The sequence below is a fragment of the Sapajus apella genome, unplaced genomic scaffold, assembly GCF_009761245.1.
Source record: "Sapajus apella isolate SASKATOON/1434 unplaced genomic scaffold, GSC_monkey_1.0 scaffold263, whole genome shotgun sequence".
Taxonomy (NCBI): Eukaryota; Metazoa; Chordata; class Mammalia; order Primates; family Cebidae; genus Sapajus; species Sapajus apella.
Window position 1 is genome coordinate 16,443 of NW_022437203.1, and position 17,154 is coordinate 33,596.

A 17,154-nucleotide genomic window follows, 5' to 3' on the forward strand; every position below is an offset into this window, starting at 1 on the left:
ACTCAAATGACAGTCGGCTCGGTCCCCCGGCGCCGCCCGCAGCCAGACCTTCGAGCCTCCTCGGACTCTTCCGCACGCCCCTCGAACGCCCGGAAAGCGACCTCCCGCGGCCAGGACGAGGGCCTGGAGGGCGGGCGGGCTCCGGAGGCTGGAAGCTGGGAGGGGGTGCGTTCCCCCACCCCCCGATCCTGACCCGCTCGAGTGGGGCTTCTGGAAACATCCCTGTGTTTTCCACCCTCGATTCCTCACGGGCCCACGTCCCAACGGGTCACGGTCCCCGCCAGCGGAGGAGCCACCCGTTCATGCCCACGCCAAGCCCTCGCCATGTGAACGCCCGGGTCAAAGCCCCCGCGCCCTAACCCTGGCCGGCGGGGGGCCGCGGCGGTAGCAGAAGGTCCGGCCCCCCGCGACCCCCGCGAAGCCTTGCGGCGTCCAGGGCGCGGGCTTTGCCCAAGTTTGCTGGGCGATGCCCTTCCCAGAGCCCGAGTTGTGGGCCGGGCGGGAGGGGTGTGTGATTGACAGGCTGAACTACAGACTCATCTCTTACCTTAGGCCGCGGGCGCTGATTGGCTGCTCGCTGACATCCTCAAACCCGGCTGCTCCGCGCTGGGCTCAGGAGGGGGGCGGCTGCGGGTGGAGGTGCGCTTCTGACAAGCCCGAAAGTCATTTCCAATCTCAAGTGGACTTTGTTCCAACTATTGGGGGCGTCGCTCCCCCTCTTCATGGTCACGGGCAAACTTCCTCCTCCGAGCCGCTTCTAATGGAGCCCCACCTGCTCGGGCTGCTCCTCGGCCTCCTGCTCTGTGGCACCAGGGTCCTCGCCGGCTACCCAATTTGGTGGTAAGACTCGCCTCTTGTCTGCCCGCGGCCCGGTTTCCCCGCCGCGTCCGGGGAAGGTGGGGGCGCCGGCTAGGGGTGGGCTGCGGCAGGGCTGGGGCTCCTCTCCTCGCCTCCCTCCAGCCCCCCACCCGCCCACCCCTCCTGGATTTTCTGCTGGTGTCGCCTTCGGAATCCAACTCCTGGCTCCCTCACCATTTTCCCTGCTCCCGGCTGCTGAGGCTGGAGGACTTTCCCCGTCTCAGGAGGTTTCTTATTCTTGGATCCTAACCCTCTGCCCGTCCCAATCTAGAGGCCCCCCCGAAGACCCCCCATTTGCTTGCAGCTGGGTTTCTGGAAATCCAGCGCTGTCCCTGGGGCCCAGCCACTCCTCTTCTCCATTTTGGGGTCTTCATGGGCAAAACCATCCTGTTCCTTCACTGCCACCCCACCTCTGCCGGCGCCTCCATCAAGAGATTCCCCACAATAACACCCCTTGCCTTCGTATTTCAGACCCCAAAGGCGTCAGGGCTCCTCCCGGGGCAAGGGAGTGGGGGGATTTCATCAGATTCTCCCCACTGCTCTAGATTCATCTTGAGCCTCTGGAGTGAATATGGTATTTGCTGATCCGGGATGCCATTGAATTCGGGTTTTATTCATTTCCTGCTTGTCCACCCTGGCAAAAGGGGGGTTCCTTGAAAATGTAGTTGTCTGGGAGGGGTAGGCTTGTTGTTCTTTGACCAAAAACCCAATTCTCCATGTCACATTTGTTCCTTTTGGAAAACCGAGGACTGAGGAGAAAGGGAGACGGAAAGGAGAATTCGGTCCCCGAGAAATGCGGATACAAAAGACATTTTAGTAAATAAGGCTGGGAAGCCGGGTGCAGTGCTTGGGGGGCTGTGCTTGTCTGGGGGGCCTGTGTGAGGAATAAACATCCCTTTGGGAGCCTCAGCTCCAGGAGTCCCCTTGTTTTCCAATCGGCCCCATCGCCGCTCCCCCACCCTCCACAGGTCCCAGGGGCCAGAGGGGAAGACACTGAAACCAGTTCTCTAAATTACACCCCGCCTCTCCCAGTCTCCAGCCCCCTGCATTCCGGAAAACTTTAATTAAAGAATCTTCCCCTCCTGGATGTAGGAGAGCCTCGGCCTGGGGGTGGGAGGTGAGGAGGAAGAATTGGCGATCTGTGAGTGAGAAGTGGGCTGTGGCCCCCAGGGTGAAAGTCAGAGAGAAGTGCCACCATGCTGCGGTACTGCCTGCAGGCCCCCAGTCTCCCTGCCTCGCCACCCCAGAGCCTTGGGTAGGAGGAGCAGAGATGGCGGGATTTGGGGGCCACACCCCGAGTCTTCTAGTTGTTTGGGGGTGGCAGCATTTGTGTCTGCGTGTTTGGGGGCCCCTGGGAGAGAGGGTGGGGGCATGGCCAAGGGCCTCCATTTAGAGGGTGCTAGGAGTTGCTCCCAGGACAGCCAGCCAAGGGGAAGTCTTTCTTCTGCCCAACCCACACTTTTCCATGGAGCTGGGCTAACCTGAGGCTTCCAGCACATAAAGAAGTCCATGGGGTGGCCAGGACATCGAGGGACTCCAGGATGGGGGGCTCCGCAGGTCTGGGGAAAGGCTGCTGCCCACACCAGTCCAGCCTTACCCAGCCATTCCTGATCCTCTTCTCATTCCCGGGCCAAGGCCATGCTGTTCTTTGCCTTGCCTTCACAGGGACTCTGGTGGGTGGGGGAGGGTAGTAAGGAAAGGCTTGGTGGCCCATAGGTGGCAGGGACTGGGGAAGAGAGACCAGGCTCTCCAGCCCTATGGATTGGAAGAGGACACTCTTCCAGTTGGTGGAGATTCTGGTGTGAAATGGTGTCTTGGGCACCATCTAGATAGGAATTACCCAATCAGAGGAAATGCTGGGGAAAGCTGAAAGGTCAAGACACCGGACCTCACATCATGCTAGACACATGGCTTGTTTGGGAATTTGGTAGGGGACAGGGATGCTGTTTTGTCTAAGCCAAGGAGAGGTGTGTCTGTGTGTGTGTGTATGTTTCTGGGTCTATGATCCTAAGAGGTGTTGTCTATACACTAATGTGTCTCTAGGTGCAAAAGTGTTTGTGCCTACAACTGGGCAACTGTGGATGTGAAATTGTGTGGGTGTGTTGGGGAATCCTTGGCCCACGATAGGGTGTGCTGTGTCTCTGTACACAAGTGTCAGCAAGCGGCTGATGCTGTGATGTGTGTATGTACGTGTGTGAGAGACAGAGAGAAGTCTAGAAGTATCTTTGCCCATGTAAAGGTCAGTGCCTGTGTCTGCTTATGACGCTGGGCTTGACTGTGTTCATGACTGAGCATGTGAGTGTGTGTGTGTGTGTGTGTGTGTGCGCGCGCGCGCGCGTGCATGCCTTCCTGACAGTGTGGGGAAAGCCCCACAGATGTCTTTGTGCGTGAATATCAGTGCTCATGGCCATGACCTGATTGTGCTTGTAAGTAGGAGAGTGAGCCTCAAGTCCATACTGCGTGAGGGCTGTGTCTGAGTCTGCCTGTGATCCTGTCCCCAGGTGCTGGGCCTGGGGCTGTGTGGCTGTGAATATGTTTACAGACAGCTACCTGTGGGTATGAATGACACTTGAGCTTGGGTGTTTGGTGGGCAGCCATGGGCCTGGAGGAGAGGCCCAACAGGAAGCAAAAGTCTCACAAGGTGGCTGCAGGGGGCACAGCTGGCCAGGGATGGCACACTGGAGAGGCAGGGGCAGAGGCTTCCTTGGCACCAGCTTGTCCTGTCTGTTGATGCACAAGAGTCACTGGCCTTTCTCTCTGAGATTGTTTTCTTTGGTCTTGGAGCTGGGGTGGAGGGTGAGTCACCTCAGGGCTGGCGCTGGGGCTGCAGGGTGGAGGGGCCTCTGATTCCTGATCCCATTTCGGCCCCGCCTCTCCATCCCAGCCACCCGCCACCCTGCCGGCCAGTCAGATTCCAATACTTTGAGCATCTGAGCCCATCTTGCCTTGCCCTCCTTGGCCCACCTGCTCACTCATTCCCCAGGAAGCACTGACAGGGGAAGTCTTGTAGCTGGGATTTCTGTCCATGCCGCCCCTCAAGGACGACACCCTCAGCCCACACGGCTTGACCCTGGTCCTGTGTGAAGGATGACCAGAAGGGACAGCTCTAAGGGGCCTCAGACTGAGGCCCCTGGAAGGGAGATGTGCTCCAGGTAGTGACAGAGCCAGGACAGAAGCAGCAGCACTGATTTCTCGAATTCCCCTTGTCAGTCCCAGTCAGCTGCTGGTGGAGAAACTTGTCTTTCTTCTCCTTCTTGGGGGCATGGGGTGGGGGGGGGGTGGATAAACCTATGTTATTAGGGCCTAGCCCAGCACCTGCTACATTCCAGTGATGGAGGGGGTCTGCTGGGGGGTCAGGAGCTCACCCTGCTGCTGTGTGACTGAAGACTAGTGCTCACCCATCTGGGTCTGCTTCCTTACCCTTCACCCAGGGGTCCCCAGCCATCCCTGCCTCACAGCATGGGTGAAAGTGTTTTGCAGAGGACAAGGGCAGCGAGCTGGGAAATAGGACACCTGAGTTCTTGATCTGCCATCCCAGGACTATCCTCCCACTTGAGCGCCTGCCTAAGCCCTACCTCAGTTTCCCCATCTGTCAGATGTCCTGTTGCCTCCCCCACCCACTCCCCACCTCCACCCGCCTTTCAGAGGCTTGTGAACATGTTCAGTCAAACCCCGTGGGGGTCAGTGGGCTGGGCCCAGGGAGGCACCTGGAGACTGCGGGGGAGGAAGGCCCCAGGCCAGGTGTTAACACTTGTAACAGGCAGGAATTACAGCTCGCTGGGGCTGGGCTGGCTGGGGCTGGCGAGAAGCTGAGCTGGCTGGAGGCTGTTGATCCCACAGACAGACAGACAGACAGATGGGCAGATACCAGATTGGATGGCCAGGCTGTAACCGGGTGGTCTTCCTTCCAGGGCAGACCTTTCCCTGGGGGGAAGTGGCGGGGAAATTAGTCCAGGTCTCTTGGAAGTGAGTTAACAGCCCTCCTGCTCACCCCGCCCCCATCGTGGGCGGGGCTTCGGAGTCCAGAGGGAGCAAAATAGGTGGCTGATCTGTTGGTATTCTTCTGAAGGGATCACATTTTGCTTAAAAAGAAGAAAACAGGTCAAACGTTATAATAATATCAGGAGCCTGAGCTATGTCCTTAGAAGAACCTGCTTTAATATGTGGGGGGATGGCGTGGGGGAAGGGGCAGCTCTTAGGGAAAGTTCTAGACTCTCAGAGCATTTTATCAACAGCTCTGGGGCCAAGAGGTGAGCGATGGGTGGAGTCTGAGTATCTCCCCTATCTCCACCACAGGGATCCCGAGGGCTTGGGTCTGAGATGTCTGCCCTGCAACGAATCCTGGCCTGGTAGGAAAACCTTTGGTGAGGAGGTGAAAGAGGTAGGAGCTGGACTGCGGTGCCAAGTCCTTTAGGAGGTACCTGCTGCAGCTTCACCAGTGGCGAACCCAGCCAGGTGCTACCAGGGCCCACAGTCTGGCCTCTGGCTGCATGCTCAGTCACTGACAAAGGTGGAGAAACTGAGGCAGAGAGGGCTCTGGGTGGAAATCTCCAAAGAGTGAACTCAGCCCAGCAAGCATCCCCCGCCCTCCTCACTACAGAACTTAATGCTAATAAACATTAATGGTGCTTGGGCTGATGTAGAATTGGAAGAAGTCTCTCCTTGGTCCAGGCAGGAGACAAGGAGCCAGGGGATGGCACAGGAAAGGTGACTTATTTCAGAGGAGGATGCAGCTCACAGACCCTTCCAGGGAAAAAGAAGTGGGGAAAGGGAAGATATTTCTGGTCTCAGAATGTGATGAGCCGGGAGTTGAGCAGAACCTTTCCCACCTACCCTGATGTGAGCCACAGAAACTTTCTCCAGCTGCCAAGGAGGACAAAACGTCTTCCACCCCTCATTCCTAACTCAGGGAGGAGGTATGCCTAGCCCCACCCCCACCCCCCAAAGGTTAGGGCCATCCTGATGTTACATTTTTATACCCGTGTTACCTTGTATGCTCGAAAATGGTTCGAATGGGGAGTTGGGAGATACTGTGTCTGAATTCCAAGTTTAGTACCCACGGACCCTGTCATCTGGAATAAGTCACTTCCCTTCTCTGGGCTTCATTCAGGTCCCTGTCTCCTTCTGGGCTTCATTTTCCTTAAGCACATGGAGGGGTCCCTTCTCCCTCTCAGAGTCACAGGGCTGGGACAGGTTCTGGGCTCATTGCTGTGAAGCGTGACACTCCACTGCACACATTCTGGCTTGTATTAGACAGTCCACCTCTTTCCTTCTGTGGCTCCATCTGACCTAAATCCCAAAGAACTGGCTGCCCCACTCGCCCAAGCCAGCCTGCTTGCACTTCCAAACCTCGCCCCAAACACTCCCACTCTTCTGCAGCCAGGCCGTCTGCATTCACATCTGGCTTTTTCATGTACTGCCTGGGTAACCTACGGCAAGTTAACCTCTACAAGCCTCAGTTTCCTCATCTGTAAAATGAAGGTAATGATTGCCTCTATTTCATAGGGTTTCGAAAATGACTGAGTGAATACTTCTTAAAACGATACCTTTCGCACAGGAAGTATATTGATGTTAGCCATTTTCACCCCCTATCTGAAGTCCTGGAGCCAAACTTGCCTCTTCCAAGAAGCCCTCCCAGATTTGCCCCACCTGACTCTGTTTTCTCCTTTTCTTCTTTTTGCCTATTTTGCCCCATAGTGCTGTAGTTTTATTCTCAAGTTGAGGACGCTGGGCCAGGCTAACCTCACTTCAGCTCTTTGCCTGCTCAGGAAGGGAGGGCAGGGTAGAGAAGGTTACTAGAGTCTCCCCTAATCCTCCCCCGACCCCCAGAGTCTGCCGGACTGTTGTTGGGACCTAGAGCCAGGGGGCTGGGCACAGGAGTTGGGGGGAAGCAGGCCTGCTGGGGGAGTGGCACCAGGGCTGCCTGGAGCAGCCTGGGCAGAAGCTGTTTCTCTAGGAGCTGAGATGATTCAGAAAGTGATTTATAGTCGGAAGGCAGAAAGCTTGGCTCCTGGCAGAAGCTGCTGCTTAATTACATTCTTGGGGCGGGGGTGGGGGGTGGAGGTATGTGTGGGGAGGCGGCAGGGGCTAGACTTCTACCTCCTCCCCATCCAGGCCCTGTCCCTTTGGCTGTCCCGGCTCCAAGCAGGGTCCTTCTTTATCCTTCTGCCAGAGAGGGAATCCCTGCTCTCAGTGAGAGGCTAGGCCCCTGGGAGTGGAGAAGGTGGCAAAAGAGGGAGGAGGACGGATCCTATCTACTGGGACTTCTCCAAGGGAGGGTGGATGGTGATGCACTGGAAAACAGGCCTGCTGGAGGGAGCACTGGGTCTCCTCACTGCTTCTGGGCAGGTGAATAGCTACGCCACCTGGGCAGAGTTTCTGTTTTTTTCTTTTTTTTTGAGACAGAGTCTTGCTCTGTTGCCCAGGCTGGAGTGCAGTGGCATGATCTCGGCTCACAGCAACTTTTGCGTCCTGAGTTCAAGTGATTCTCCTGCCTCAGCCTCCCAAGTAGCTGGGACTACAGGCATGTGCCACCACGCCTGGCTAATTTTTGTATTTTAAGTAGAGATGGGGGTTTCACCATGTTGGCCAGGCTGGTCTTGAACTCCTGACCTCAGGTGATCCATGCGCCTCAGCCTCCCAATGCTGGGATTACAGGTGTGAGCCACTGCACCCGGGCCAGAGTTTCTAGAATCTTCGGAGTGGCAACTCCACACTCTCCTTCTGGCACCCTGTCCTGCTGCTGCCTCAGAGGGCCTGCCTGCGGGTCTGCTCCTTTTCTGTCACTCGGATCTCAGTGGGCTACGTGGGCTGGAGAGAAGGCCCTGCGCTTAGAGGCCAAAACCCGGTTTTTCAGCATTAGGCCACCGGTCTCACTCCAGGCGCACATCGGTTCTGCCAGCGGGCGCGGCCCCATATCCTCATGATAAACTAGTATCTCAGAGAGTCACCCCAATGCCGCTGGCTGCAGCTACAATCACTCCGCGCTGTTGACTGGAGCCCCCATTCTGTTTCAATTCTTGCTGAGTTGACATCGGCATTTCCCATGTGAACACTGACGCATGGAGCAAGCCACCTGATGATACCTCTCTAAGGCCGCTTAGTTCCCGGGCAGCCTGCGCAGCTGTGAATCCCAAATCCCTCACTGCTAGTTCTTAAGGCTGGAAAGGTGTGGGGCAGGCAGGGGTAGGGTTGCTGAGGCCGGCAGTGTCAATTTATCTGTTGCAGCCTGGCTTGTACAGCCGGGAGGAGTTGGCAGGGGTCAGGGTGGGGACACTAGACAGCTCTCTGGTTCCCCCTGAGGCAGGCCTTCTCAAAATGGCCTCATTATATGTGTGGAGTGAATTCCAGAAATGTCAGGCACACCCATACATCTAGGGAAGGAAGGAGACGCTGGAGCGGGCTCTGGGGCGAGAGGGATCAGTGTGAGGAGATGGGAGGCTTCTGCGCGGGCAGTTAGGGCACCTGAGACCTGGCTCTGCCACCATCTTGATATTAGGCACCACCCTTAACTGTTCTGAGTATCAGTAAACAGGAGAGTTGGATAAACTGCTGGCCAAGGACTTCCAGCTCCGAGACTGCAATCCTGCAGGCTGTGTCCCACGTTCAGGTTGCCCAGCTGTTTGGACCATCTGTGCCTGGTGGAGGGGGTGGTCAAAGGGTGGTGGGGAGGGGATGCAGAGCCCTAAACTCTACACACACAGCTGTGAGACAGGGGAATGAGCCTCCTCCCTCCCTCAGTTTTCTCATCTGCAAATTGGGTGACGATAATAACCACCTGCCCTGCCTGTTTGCAGGGCCTTGAAGAGCTTCAGGTGGAATGATCTTTGTGAAAGCCCTTTCCAGAGAAGTTAACTATCATTGTGAGTCATAGAAAAAAGAAATAAGAAGGCCAGGCATGGTGGCTCATGCCTGTGATCCCAGCACTTTGGGAGGCCGAGGCAGGTGGATCACCTGAGGTCAGGAGTTTGAGACCAGCCTGGCCAACATGGTGAAACCCCATCTCTTTTTGTATTTTTGTAAAAATACAAAAAATTAGCTGGGCATGGTGGTGCACGCCTGTAATCCCAGCTACTCGGGAGGCTGAGGCAGGATAATTGCTTGAACCCCAAAGACAGAGGTTGCAGTAAGCTGAGATCGCACCACTGCACCTAGCCTGGGCAACAAGACCGAGACTCGTATCTTAAAAAAGGAAAAAAAAAGAAAGAGAAGAGGTGATGGCGCATGCCTGTGATCCCAGCTACTGGGAGGGAGGCAGGAGAATTGCTCGAACCTGGAAGGCGGAGGTTGCCGTGAGTCGAGGTTGTGCCACTGCACTCTAGCCTGGGCTACAGAGCGAGACTCCGTCTCAAAAAAAAAAAAAAAAAAAAAAGGTGTAAGAGCTAGCGCCTTCTCAGCCAGTGCTAAGAATGGACCCAAGAGCCCCCTTGAGCCTCTGAGCATGAGGAGTTGATATTTCCAGCAGAGGAAGAAGTGGGGCTGGACAGGGAGGTTCTCAGCTCCTTCCTGCAGGAGTCCTTACGCTCAATGGAGAGCCCCTGGGAGAGGGCGTAGAGGCCTCAGGTCTGAGGCCAACTGGTCACGGGGTGTGCCCAGGTTCACAGCTCAGGGCGTGAGGCTTGGTCATCCTCCCCGCCTAATGCTAAAACCACTGGCCGGACCTGGAGGAGATTTCCAACCATGGACACATGGGAAGAGGTAGGTGGCGATGAGGAGGGCGAGGGCAAAGAGCTGGCAGCTGGAAGGGGCTCTGCTGAGGCCTGTGGTCATCAGGGAACCCTCATGGCCTGTGTAAGGCCTGGCAAACTAGGAGATGGGCACAACCCATTCCCCCAGCTCGACTGGGAAAACTCACTCGGTGGACTGACTGTGTGTGTGCATGTGTTGGGGAGGGGGATGGGAGCAACAGGACCAAGCACCCAGGTCTGTCGGGAAGACCTTTCTGCAAAACCTGCCCCTAGGCAGAGTCCCACTTATCTGCCAGAGCCAGCTGGGCCAGCAGGGAAAACCAATCTCCCAGGGCCCATTAGGAATGCAAATAGGGGCTTGTGTTGTGTGTGAGCAGGCGTCCCGCCTCCTCTCCAGCTCCCATCACTCATCTTCACAACATGGATTGCTGAGGGTGCCACTCCCCTGCTCTAAAACCTCCCGTGGCTCCCCTCTTCCTGTCTGGGGCTCCCTATGATCTCGCCTTTGTCCACCTGTACAGCTGTACCTTTCACAAATCCCCTGGATCCCTGCAACATCCCACTTCAACTGCAATACTCGCCTCTGTGCTTGTTCATTGAAATGCTTCCACCTCCTCTCTCTGACCTTAAAAGGCAGCCCAACCTGGTGCCTGTTGACCAGGGGTCAGCCTGCTCTGTGCTGCTCAGCTGGGACCCCACTTGGTTCAGGTCACATAGCTAACAGCCCTGACTGTGGAGGGTCCTTGGAGGGTCTCCCAAGGTGGATGGGCCACTCGACCTGAGCAGGCTGCTGTCCCAGAAGCTGACATGAGCCTTTTCTCCACAGTGTCAATTCCCCTGGGTTTCTTTTTTTTCATCCCAGCTCCATTTGCAAACATTCATTTGTGTACTATTTTTCCCTCCATGCTCACCAGCTCACATGATACTTCACTGTCTTAAGTCATTAATTTTAAGATTTTGCAATTGGCAGAAGTTGATTCTCCACCCAGGAACAGGTTAATATGTTTGTTGACAATGTGCTATGTGCTGGTACCCATACAGACATCAGGATCTGAATCAAATTCTTGCCAGTTTATAGATGGGGAGTCCTGTAGTACAGCCTGGGCACGGCATGGGAAGCTCTGAGCCCACACCCTGTTGGACCTAAATCCTTTTTCTTTCTACCGCGGTTCAGGCTCAGTTGTGGACTCGTTGGGGTAAAATTTTGCTTGTTCATATTCTACTTTGTTCCCCAAAGGATGGTTTTGAGGCAAGTTTACCTTTGACCTTCAACTTGAAGGCTGATGCTTTGGGCTTATAGATACTACTTGTGAATGTCTGGGAGGTCTCTTACTTGGGGATATGCCCTCCTCACTGGCCACCTTTCCTCAAGTCATGAGGCTGTCCTCCAGCTGGGGCTGTGCAGTTGCTGACAGCAGTGGCCAGGTGAGCATTTCATTGCCTCGGAGATGGGTAAGGATGAGCTTGATCAAATCACTGCCTCCCAAGCCTCAGTTTCCTCATCTGTGAAACAGAATGGAGAGAGCGAAAATGACCTCTCAGATTCCTTCCAGCACTAAGCTCTTTCCTCCTACTTAGTCCTTCCCGCTGCTTTGCATCTGGTCTCCACCAGCCACATGCCAGAAAGCACTTGGGCAGAATCTTCTTTCTTGCCCTAGTCCAGTTCTTGTGCTGGTGTCTCTGAAACAGCTGATTTTTCATTCTACTTTCTCAATTCGACGTTCGGCTGTATTTCTGGCTGAGGAGCCAGTGTGCTTTCTCCTTTCTGATCAAGCATGCTTCCCTTTATGCCCTGGCTGTGAGGAATCTCAGAGGTACACCTGAAGCCCCATCCTTGCGCCCGTGTGGGCCTGTCTTTCATTTTTATTTTGTTATTTAATCTGATGTGTTTTCCATCATCACCCTCTTGAGGGCAGGCACGTTGGAGTCTTCGCACCTGGCCTGCAGAGTGGAAGCTCAATAAAGACTTGTCTTTGGGATACACATTTGCTGTCAACCTCTTCAAATCCATTCTGGAAAGAAGCAAAGCGACATGAATTAAAAAGCAAAATAAACATTGCTCTGGTAGGGAGTTGGTCCTCACTGGATGGTTTTGAGTTGTGAGAATTCCAGTCCATTTCTTTCTGTTTCTTTTTTTTTCTATTTATTTATTTATTTTGAACCGAGTTTTGCTCTTGCTGCCCAGGCTGGAGTGCAGTAGTGTGATCTCAGCTCACCGCAACCTCTGCCTCCCAGGTTCAAGAGATTCTCCTGCCTCAGCCTCCTGAGCAGCTGGGAATACAGGTGTTCGCCACCCTACCCAGCTACTTTTTTGTATTTTTGGTAGAGATGGGGTTTCACCATGTTGGTCAGGCTGGTCTCAAACTCCTGACATCAAGTGATCCACCTGCCTTGGCCTCCCAAAATGCTAGGATGATAGGCGTGAGCCCCCACACTCAGCCTTCTTTCCGCTTTACTGTCAACTTTTCCCCAAGTCTACAAAGGTCTTGTCTTCAGAGAGGTCGCCTCTTTTCTTTCCCTCTTCTAATCTCTCGCCGGCTTTTTTACAACTTCCTGCAAGCCCTATAGTCACAGAATTGCCTTTAAATCCGGCAAAGAGGAGGCCTGCCCCTGACTCTCTGACTTAGAAGCTTCCTTCTGGTGTCTCATGGTGTTTCCCTTCCCCACAGGGCAGGGAGTCTGGAATCCAACATGCCTGCCCTCAAGAGGCTTATAACAAAAATCAGATTAAATAACAAAATAAAAACAGGCTGGTCGCGGCGGCTTGTGCTGTAATCCCAGCACTGTAGGAGGCCGAGGCAGGCGGATCACTTGAGGTCAGGAGCTCGAGACCAGCCTGGCCAATGTGTCGGAACCCCATCTCTACTAAAAATACAAAAATTAGCTAGGCATAGTGGTACATGCCTGTAATCCCAGCTACTCCAGAGGCTGAGGCAGGAGAATTGCTTGAACCTGCGAGGAGGAGGTTGTAGTGAGCTCAGGTCCCACCACTGTACTCCAGCCTGGGCAACAGAGTGAGACTCCATCTCAAAAAATAAAAGTAAATAACAAAATCAAAACAGAAGAGCAAGATCAAGGTCAAGGAGAAGACAAATATGCAAGTCAAGGTCAATGCAGGTACAAGAATGCAGGGCCGGGCGCAGTGGCTCAAGCCTGTAATCCCAGCACTTTGGGAGGCCGAGGTGGGTGGATCACGAGGTCAAGAGATCGAGACCATCCTGGTCAACACGGTGAAACCCCGTCTTTACTAAAAATACAAAAAATTAGCCGGGCATGGTGGCGTGTGCCTGTAATCCCAGCTACTCAGGAGGCTGAGGCAGGAGAATTGCCTGAACCCAGGAGGCGGAGGTTGCGGTGAGCCGAGATCGCGCCATTGCACTCCAGCCTGGGTAACGAGAGCGAAACTCCGTCCCCCCCCCAAAAAAAAAAAAAAAAGAATGCAGATTCAGGTTTGCCCCTGAGTTTCCTCACAGCCAGGACATAAAGGAAAACACACTTTACCTGAAAGGAGAAGGCACGCTGGGTGCTCAGGGAGAAATACCCACCTACAGCCCATGCCCACCCTCCTCAGCCTCTCTCTGAGAATCCAGGCTTCTGGAGTTTCTGGCCCAGACAGCCATGAGCCTGCTTCCAGGTCCTGCAGGCCTCTGCCTGGGGCTCATCCCGCCAGGGCAGGCCACAGTGCTGGCTGCGAAGAGCTGGTCAAAGGGAATTCATTTGCAGGGGCTGTAGCTGGAGCTCGGGGGTGTGGCTGGGGCGTCCAGTGTGGGATGCAGCAGGGATGGGCAGGCTGCAGGCTCGGGGCTTGATCCCCCATGTCACCATTGTCTAGCATGAACTTTATGGGACAACATAGCCCTCCAGGTGGCAAATACAGTTTTTCCCCAAGATAGAAGGATAGAATGATTATTTAACTTTATTTATTTATTTATTTATTTTGAGACTTAGTCGTGTGCTGTTGCCCAGGCTGGAGTGCAGTGATGTGATCTCGGCTCACTGTAACCTCTGCCTCCTGGATTCAAGCAATTCTCCTGCCTCAGCCTCCCAGGTAACTGGGATCACAGGCATGCACCACCACACCAGGCTAAGTTTTGTATTTTTAGTAGAGACAGGTTTTCGCGACGTTGGTGAGGCTGGTCTTAAACTCCTGAGCTCAGGTGATCCGCCCGCCTCGGTTTCCCAAAGTGCTGGGATTACAGGCGTGAGCCTCTGTACCCGGCTGAATGATTGTTAACTTTTTAATGGAAGTATAGGAAAAACATAAACTGTCTTTCCTCTGCTTTCACCCCACAATAATCAGTACAGAAGACTTCTGTGACGAAATGTTTGCACACACCAAGGAAGCCGTCAATTCTGCAGCGGACATCACCCAGTGTCCTCCAATCCAATCCAGTTCTGACACTCTCCACCTGCACATAGCATCTGATCCCATAGGTTAAGGGCTGAGTCCCCAGGACAGCCCCCCACGTCCAGTGCCAATCCTAAGCCCCAGGTGGCTTTACATGTGCTCCTGACTGACCTGCTGTAAACCAGGGTTCCCATGACTCCCTCCTTGGGTTCCATTAATTTGCTAGAGTGGCTCTCAGAACACAGGAACACACGTTTACTGGTTTATTATAAAGGATATTACAAAGGATACAGATGAAGAGGTGCCTAGGATGAGGTATGGGGGAAGCTGCACTGAACATCTGTGCCCTCCCCAGCATGCCACCTCCAGGAACCTCCATGTGCTCGGCTATCTATCCATAAGCATTTGAGCCCTGTCCTTTTGGGTCTGTGTCAGGGCTTCATTCCATAGGCATTGTTGATTAAACCCCTGGCCATTAGTGATCAACTTAACCTTCAGCCCCCTCCCCTCTTCCCAAAGGTTGGAGTTGGGGTTAAAAGTCCAACCCTCTAATCATGGCTGGGCGTGGTGGCTCATAACTGTAATCCCAGCACTTTGGGAGGCCAAGGTGAGTGGATCACCTGAGGTTAGGAGTTCAAGACCAGCCTGACCAACACGGTGAAACCCCGTCTCTACTAAAAATACAAAAAATTAGCCGAGCATGGTGCTATGCACCTTGTAATCCCAGCTACTCGGGAGGCTGAGGCAGGAGAATCTCTTGAATCTGGGAGGCGGAAGTTGCAGTGAGATCGCAACGCTGCACTCCACCCAGGGCAACAGAGTGAAATTTCATCAAAAAAAAAGTCCATCCAACCCTCTAATCCTGCCTGGGTCTTTGGGGGTAACCGGCCCCCATCCTGAAGCTCCCTAGGGGCTGCCAGCCCTCCATCAGCTCATTAGCATACAAAAAGACATCACTCTGGAAATTCTAAGGATTTTAGGAGCTGTAGGCTGGGAAACTAGGTCGAAGAACAAATATATATTTTGCAATATCACAAACATGCATACAGGCATGCACACAACTTGTCAGTGTACAGCTTAATGAGTTGGGTAGAAAGAATATCTTCTGTTTAACAGTTTGTCATCCTGGCATGAAACTTTTCAATACTAGGCTCATGGTGGATGAGGCTTCATTGAGTGGTGTCACTTCAGGTGGGATAGATGCTGCAGCCAGGCCTTAGGGATTGGTGGGGAAACGGTTCCACCAGGGTGGAACTGCCACAGCATCAAGAAGGGGACTTGGCTCCTCTGCCGTGGCTGCACCGTCTCCATCCCACCCTTAGCGGATTCACAGCGGTACTGCCACTCCCTCGCAGCTCGTGGTCACTCGCCTTCAGGTCCCTGTTTGTTCAACTTGGACCATGTTTTAGCCTTTCTGAGCCCCAAAGGATCTTCTTTTCTGATTAGTTTGGTCAGTCTTAATTTAATTTGTTTTCTGAGATAGAGTCTTAATTTAATTTGTTTTCTGAGATGGAGTCTCGCTCTGTTGCCCAGGCTGGAGTGCAATGGCGCAATCATGGCTCACTTCAACCTCTGCCTCCCAGGTTCAAGAGATTCTCCTGCCTCAGCCTCCCAAGTAGCTGGGATTACAGGCACCCACCACCACACCTGGCTGATTTTTGTATTTTTAGTAGAGATGAGGCTTCACCATGTTGGCCAGGCTGGCCTCAAACTCCTGACCTCAGGTGATCCACTTGCCTCGGTCTCCCAAAGTGCTGGGATTACAGGCATGAGCCACCATTCCCGGCTAGTTCTGCCTTTTTATCTGAGTGGCCTTAACCTCTCCAAGCCTCAGTTTTCTCTCTGTAAAATGGGGATGATGAGGACTACTGTGAGGATGAAAGGGTATACCACATGTGAGACTAGCACAGGGTCAGGTGGTGTCTACACAGTGAGTACCCCACACCTTTTGCTGACATTAATTTCGTGTTATGGCCTGCGTCATTCTCGTGTGCACCTCACCTCTCCGTGCCTCTGCGCCAGCCCCTGCCTTCCCTTGGAATGACTGCAAACTCCTGTTCAGTCTTCAAATCATAGTTCAGGCATCGCTTCCTCTGTGCAGCCTTCCCTAAGCACTGCGGCCCCAGCAAAGCCCTTTCTGAACACATTTATTTCGTGGACTAGACTGTAAGTCACCTGTGGGCAGGACCAGGTCTCCATCATCTTTCAACCCACACCACCAAACATAGTGCAGGGCATACAGTGGATCTGCAAAGACAGGTTATGGGATGAAAGGACACCTTTGAGAGTCACCTGCTGGTCCCAGACTCAGTCTCTCTGCCCCAGATGGGTTCTCATTGCCTCTGTGATACCCTGCCAGGAAGCCAGTTGGCACTTGTGTGTTTTTCTGTATTCTCAGATAACTCTTCATGTGCATCTGTCTTGTCTTCCCAGTGCAGGGGTCAGCCCCTGAGGGCAGGGATTTTGCTACATCACTAGCAAGCCTCACACATGTCCTGAGTGCTGCAGGAGCACGGTTAGGAATTCTGTTATCGGGCCAGGCGCGGTGGCTCATGCCTGTAATCCCAACACTTTGGGAGGCTGAAGCAGGTGGATCACCTGGTCAGGACTTCGAGACCAGCCTGGCCAACACGGTGAACCCCCGTCTCTACTAAACATACAAAAATTAGCCAGGCGTAGTGGTGCGTGCTTATAATCCCAGCTACTCAGGAGGCTGCGTCAGGAGAATCACTTGAACCTAGAAGACAGAAGTTGCAATGAGCCAAGGTCATGCCACTGCACTCCAGTGCGGGTGACAGAGTGAGACTCCATCTCCAATAAATAAATACATAAATAGGAATTCTGTTATCAGTTGGCCCAGGAATCAGGCTCCTTCCCAAGCAGGCTGCAGTGCAGACTCAGGTGGTCCCCACTCTCTGGGACAGCATTCCCCTCGCTCTGTGATCTCCCAGAAGTCCAGTTCCAGGCATCTAACCTCTGCGGGGGGGAGGGAACATAGCACTCCAGAAAGATAGTAGCTTCTGTGACAGAATCAGCTGTGGTGCACACCCCAGATGTCCACTGCAAAGCTCTAGAACTTTGCTTTGGTTGCTTAAAAATCACTGAGTCTCAGTCTCTTCCTTGGTATAAAGGGGGTAAAAAATGTGATCTCAAGGTAGTTGTGAGATTGAAATGAAATAATAGACAAACTGGACAGGCAAATGGCTCATGCCTGCAATGCTAACACTTTGGGAAGCCAAGGCGGACAGATCATTTGAAGTC

General features: G+C 53.7%; 1 protein-coding gene across 1 annotated transcript in view; it reads left to right on the forward strand.

The window, feature by feature from the left end:
- The first annotated feature begins 574 nt into the window (after positions 1 to 574).
- The window catches only part of WNT3 (Wnt family member 3), a 56,437-nt gene continuing 39,857 nt past the window's right edge, over positions 575 to 17,154 (forward strand). Inside the window, exon 1 of the mRNA XM_032271909.1 lies at positions 575 to 840. Within this exon, the coding sequence (XP_032127800.1) occupies positions 761 to 840 (80 nt within the window). The 5' untranslated portion in view covers positions 575 to 760. The remainder of the gene's footprint in view (positions 841 to 17,154) is intronic.